The following is a 5,712-nucleotide window of genomic DNA, read 5'->3' on the forward strand; positions in this document are numbered from 1 at the left end:
AAACAGTGTTTCTAAACAAAATTAGTTTTGACGCTAAAAATCTGTAGTGTGAGTAATAATACTCCAAAAAATCGTAATTTCTTTGTAAGTAAGGTGGAAATTTTTCGCCATGACTGCATACATATTCAAATGTACCTCTGTTAAAAAAAGGTTAAAGTAAAATGATTTAATAAAGTTAAAAACTATACAATAATAATACTAACAGTACCCCTAACAACATCATTTTAAACATTATTCTTTTAGCGGTGCATATGAAGGAAAACTTTATCACTTCTATATCATTCCTATGTGAATATAGATATTTGGATAATACTTATGACCAAATATTGTTATTTGCTTCAAATTATTAATTGTACAACTTCTCTACATGAAATGCCTCAAACACTAGAAGAACAGATATAAGAAACTGCATTTGGTGTTCTTTTCAACTATATTCCTGTCCCAGATTTCTTACATATTAAATTGCCTTCTATCTAAAGAGGAAAATTAAACTGTATTACATATTAGTCTGCTGTTTTAGTATTGCTTAAAATTCATGTCATGCTTAAATTAATAAATTTTAGTACATGTTTTCTCAGGGTTGTGTCAATATTAAAAATTATACTGTTTTATAGCAAACTAAGAAAAAGGCATAGTGGTAAATACTCAAACCTTTTTTTCAACCAACATTGGCTTAAGTATTGAAATATTAGGGGGAGTGGAAAGTAATGTCACTTTAAGATAAATTCACATTACTATAATTTTAACAAGTTTTTACTTCTAATCAATAATGTATTCACCTTTGTTATTATCAATGTTTTGCCATCTAGTATATAAATTTTCAATGCAATGAATGGTAAAAATCAATCAGTTTTTCTGTAAAATATGTCAACACAAACAACATTACTTTCTGGTTTCCTGAATATTTTGAATTATTCTTTCACTATTATTAGTGACAATAATTATTTAACATTTACTCGGTTACATATAATTCAAGTAAAGTTAAATGCTATACTGATTGTGCTCATGTGGTTATTTATTAATAAAAAAATATCAAATTCACTAGCTAACAGACTCTTCAAGACATACTATTAAATAAACATTCCAAGGCTTGGAAACAAATTCATTAGATAGGATTGAATTGATATCCAGCTACATGTATTGCAAACAAAAACTAGTAAAAACAAATATGTGCATACAGTACAGTTGTAAAAATAAAAGCTACCATTATAGCTTATTATTTTAACATCTAGATTATTGGATAGTTAGTAACAAATAATAAGATTTTTCAAATGTACACAATTTGAGGCAAGCGAAAAACTTAAAAATTAAACAATTTTATGAAATTAATCTTTTATTTTGAATCTATTATATTTTTGTTTTCAGTTCTTCAATGAAGATTCTACACTTCTTAACTACTGTGTTATCAGTGACCATCTTTTTTGACAAATCTTAGGCCACAATACCCACAACTATGATCTCCTGGTTTGTCCTAAAAAAAAAAACATTTTTAATATTGTTCAGTTTATATTTTGTATACATAAGGAAAGTATAAATTCCATTAGAATAATTTACTTTTAGTTTTTTGACACAGATGTGACACTGCATAATAGTATCTGACACAAACTCAAATCAATGAATGACATGTACTACAGTGTATGGTAGTAAAGAACATTTTCTTTGTGATATACATTGAATATGTAAAATATTTGTAAAATTATTTTTACAATTATAAAAGTCTGCACAAAAGAATGAAGTTTTACAACTTAAATATTTTGTTAAATAAATTACTAGCATATTTTGATAGATTTCTCAAGCTATTATGTTGAAAAGCATTTTTAAATAGAGAGAAATGTACAATTACCAAATTAATATATACTCTCGGATGACCTTCAGGCCCACTGCCTCCATCACACCACACTACCCTGTCAGTTACTTCTTTAGGTGGAACATCAGCTATCAATTTAATAGCCCAGTTTTGATTAACATGTTTTGGAGAGTTCATAAACCGTGCAAGCCTGTAGTCATCGGTTTCCCATTTCTACAAGTTTAATTCATATTTAATTGACACTAATTGGCACTTTTTAAATATTAAATGTGAGAATAGTAGCAAGCTGCAAATAACAGAAATTAGCATAGTATTATATTTATATGGCTTATGGTAGTTAATTACTTGCTTTATCAATACACTGTTTTAATGATAAAGGAAAATTATTATTTAACTTATGTAAGTGTTCATAAAACTAAACTTAATAAAATGCGATTGACAGCACTAGGACACACGAAATGAAAAATCTCCAAGTAGTGTTGTGTAAGGTTTTTCTTATATTCTGATACATATTTATAAAGATAAATGAATGAAATATTTACTATTTACTAAATATTAATAAACAAAATGTATACCTGTCCTGTATGAGTACAAATATCTTCTGTCTTATCGGTTATGCAACGACTACCGATAGGTGCAACATTACGTGGTGTAAAATGTTTCACTAGCAGAGAAAAACGTTTACAGGACATAATAATAAATTTTAACACTGTCGAGCCCCCGATATAAATGGTAAAGTTATCGTTAAAATACTGACAGGTTATCTTAATAAACCAAAGACTAAAAATGTACTGCACAGAAAATAAAATCAAAAATAAGAAATTTAAATGCTTTTTTCCTAAAAAGTAAATCCGGTTAGGCGATAATTGGTAAATTTTAAACTGTGTTATCTATTTTAAAGTTTACAAAGCAGGACCTGTATTATCATTCTAGATACTTATTATAATAACAAGTAAAACTTAATTAACTATATATATAAATATATGAATAACGGCGAATTATGAAATTTGTGTAAAATTAGAAAATTTTCACCGCGTAAGCATGGGTTCTAAGAAAATTTACTCCGTTTGTGTTATTTAAAAGTTATTTTAATGTTGGCCGAATTGAAAATGAATTATCTCTGAAAGACTGCGTAGTTTTTCATTCAATCTTTATAATTTCTAAAGATTTCCGGAAGTAATTTTACAAAGATGTCATTATATTGAATTATCTTATGATTATTTTTGGTAATACTATATTTTAATTACATTCGAAGGTACTTTACAAAGAGGTTAACAAAGTTTGTAATTATGATATTTACTACAAGAGTAGTACAATATTAAATAGTTTTAATAAAAAATCCCTTAGCTAAGCTTAAAAATAATAATTCGTACGTGTATGAGTATTGTATTTGTCAAATTAAAAATGCGGAAAAAAAATTATCCGACTGCGTTAATGCTACATGTTTATTATTTGTTATACCATTTTTTCGTTCGTAATGACGTACCGTCTATACCTGTTTTTAAAACCACTACCTTACTTGAGAAAGGTAAAGAAATGAAAATTTTAAGATATATCGAATATTATAAATGAACATTTTATTGTAGTATATAACCAAGTGTAAGCGTCGAAGAAGATAAGTCTGAGTCAAGTTCCTCAATTTTTTCGTATCATCGCCTTTTTCATACGAATACTACGTGTAATGCCAGATTTTATTCTGGCACAATTTGAGAATTTCATCGTACCGATTAATAGCCCGGTACAAAAAATCTACTAATACCAAACGGATGGACTTTCAAAAATAGCATTTCGCTTCATACTGAAAGAGAACCAAACTGCAGTCATACAGCATAAGCTCCTTATTCAGGCTTCTCCCATTCTCGATTTGACTATTATTCAATCAAAAAAATGCGACTCAAATCCTACAACCGCGTTTAAAAATTTCTTTCTTTGGGATCTCATAAGTATATACATAATAATAAAACAATTAACCCAATAGGTATCCAGTGCAATATCCTTTGTCCTATTTATCCTTCAATAATTGCTTCAATCGCAAGATAAAGATTTGACAGAAATCGTCTTGGAGAAAACGTTAAATTCACAACCTATTGAAGAAGAGGCTTTAACAAGCACTGGAAACGTGACCATCAATTTGAAAATCTTACTGAAGTTTTTTCTTTTAAATATTTTGGACGCCTTAAAATAATCAATCAAAATTTTCAAAAACATACACCTACATAACACAGAATATAGTGCGGTTTTCTGGAATATTCAACCTTAATTCTTGTGTGACAGAAGTATTGTATACTTTTTATCTCAGAGTTATTAGGGCTTTGTTCTATATTACAAAGAACATATTCAAAGGCTTTTTGGTCTTCCTGGATATGCTACGTATTATTTCTCCTCTAATTTTATTTCCCCCTTTTTTCTATTGACACTGTCCAGCCGACCTTGTATACATGAAGTCATCCCCATTGCCATTTGTGTTTTGCGCGTTATTGTTTATCGAAACCCTGTTATTTCTTGGTAAGAGCATATATACTATCATACATAATCATTTAAAAGCAGAAAACCAAAGACGAGTATACTCGTCTTTGGCAATGGGAAGGCAAAAGGACTCGATATCCTTTTTTGTATTGGCATACATTTCAGTAGAAAAACAAATAATAAATCATGAAAATATATAATGAATAAAATAATGAAAATGCAATAAAACGAGACACAGTATTCTGTAAATTGCCAACACTTAGAAATTCACTATTGTCGATTAGTGTCTCAGAAGATAACGGGATAATGTAGTACCGCGTTTCACGTTTTTTACATATTTATAGTATGTTTGTGGCAAAATATTGCTTATTCTAAAGCCTGCATGTTATAATATATTGAAAGTAGGACGAGTATACTCGTCTTGGCAATGCTTGACACCTTTCCAAAGACGAGTATACTCGTCCACTGCAGCGAATGGATTAATTTATTATAGCTGCTTTACGTGAAGTGCGGTGAAGGTTTTTTATTACGATTCTGTAACACTTCCCTTTTTGAGTAAAAGAGTGCCCAATGAGGCAATTGTGTTAGACGTACTATATTAGGTTCTTGTACATATCAGGCGATTGTGGAACAATTATTTGCTCTCTGTTGATAATCTTGTATAAGTGCCACTTGGCGCGCTTTTATTTACGTTCAGTTAGGCTCGAGAGATTTTCTATGAAGAATTATTAGCGGCGGTTTATGTACCTTTTAAGGTCGAGCGTTCTGATCATTATTCATGGGTTCCACATCCGTTAAATCTATTGTGATGCCACTAAATCTGTTTGTAGTACTTGTCTCTTGTTTAGTGATGTCCTTTTTTGTACTTGGTGGATTATTAGTTTCTTGTTTAATGGTTGAGTTAGATTGGAACTCTACTATGTAGGCTGACAGTCTGTCGGTGGCAACTCTCTATCGATGGCGAAGAGACTCCTTTTCAGTCACGAGTCAAGGCTACCCAGTGAAAAAGATCTAGATTTTTGACTGACAGGACTCGGGAAGAATGCCTGTTGCAAAAATAGTGCTCGACACATCGTCACTTAACAAAAAGCAAATTATTTTGAAATAAATTAATGATATTTGAATTTGGTAAAATATCTGATATAAATAAAAAAAAAGGTAGAGGGAAGGATTATTGTTGAAAAGTTATCAGTATTATAAGTGTTAAAGCTGTCTTAGAATGTTAAATATATACATAAATGTATTTAATAATGTCAGAAAATTAATTTTTCAAAATTCAAATAATAAATGGTTTGGAGAGGTTTATCTAGTTATGTTCAATGAAATGCTTTTCTTACTTATTTATTTAGATCCTATTTCCCACATAAAATTAAGGAATATTTGCTTAATAGGGGTAGAATAACAAATTTGAATATTAATACAATAAAACTACCTTTCAA

General features: G+C 29.4%; 1 protein-coding gene across 1 annotated transcript; it reads right to left on the minus strand.

The window, feature by feature from the left end:
- Positions 1 to 1,326: 1,326 nt before the first annotated feature.
- Positions 1,327 to 2,598, minus strand: ND-13A (NADH dehydrogenase (ubiquinone) 13 kDa A subunit). The gene is made up of 3 exons (XM_068764930.1): positions 2,383 to 2,598; positions 1,844 to 2,020; positions 1,327 to 1,471 (listed from the first exon to the last, which is right to left on the minus strand). Exons 1-3 carry the CDS (start codon positions 2,497 to 2,499, stop codon positions 1,406 to 1,408), a joined length of 360 nt encoding a protein of 119 aa, XP_068621031.1. The 5' UTR covers positions 2,500 to 2,598; the 3' UTR covers positions 1,327 to 1,405.
- Between the last annotated feature and the right edge of the window lie 3,114 nt (positions 2,599 to 5,712).

This window comes from Battus philenor, unplaced genomic scaffold (genome assembly GCF_028537555.1).
Source record: "Battus philenor isolate CCGP_79_NKW_IND1 unplaced genomic scaffold, ilBatPhil1.0.hap1 SCAF_2, whole genome shotgun sequence".
NCBI lineage: Eukaryota > Metazoa > Arthropoda > Insecta > Lepidoptera > Papilionidae > Battus > Battus philenor.

Bases quoted from the DNA above. Each gene is read 5' to 3' on its own strand.
- ND-13A (XM_068764930.1), bottom strand. From the start codon at position 2,499: ATGTCCTGTAAACGTTTTTCTCTGCTAGTGAAACATTTTACACCACGT. The intron at 2,021-2,382 runs GTATACATTTTG...TTAAACTTGTAG, and splicing joins TTTGTACTCATACAGGACAG to AAATGGGAAACCGATGACTA. The intron at 1,472-1,843 runs GTAATTGTACAT...TTTTTTTTTTAG, and splicing joins CGAGAGTATATATTAATTTG to GACAAACCAGGAGATCATAG.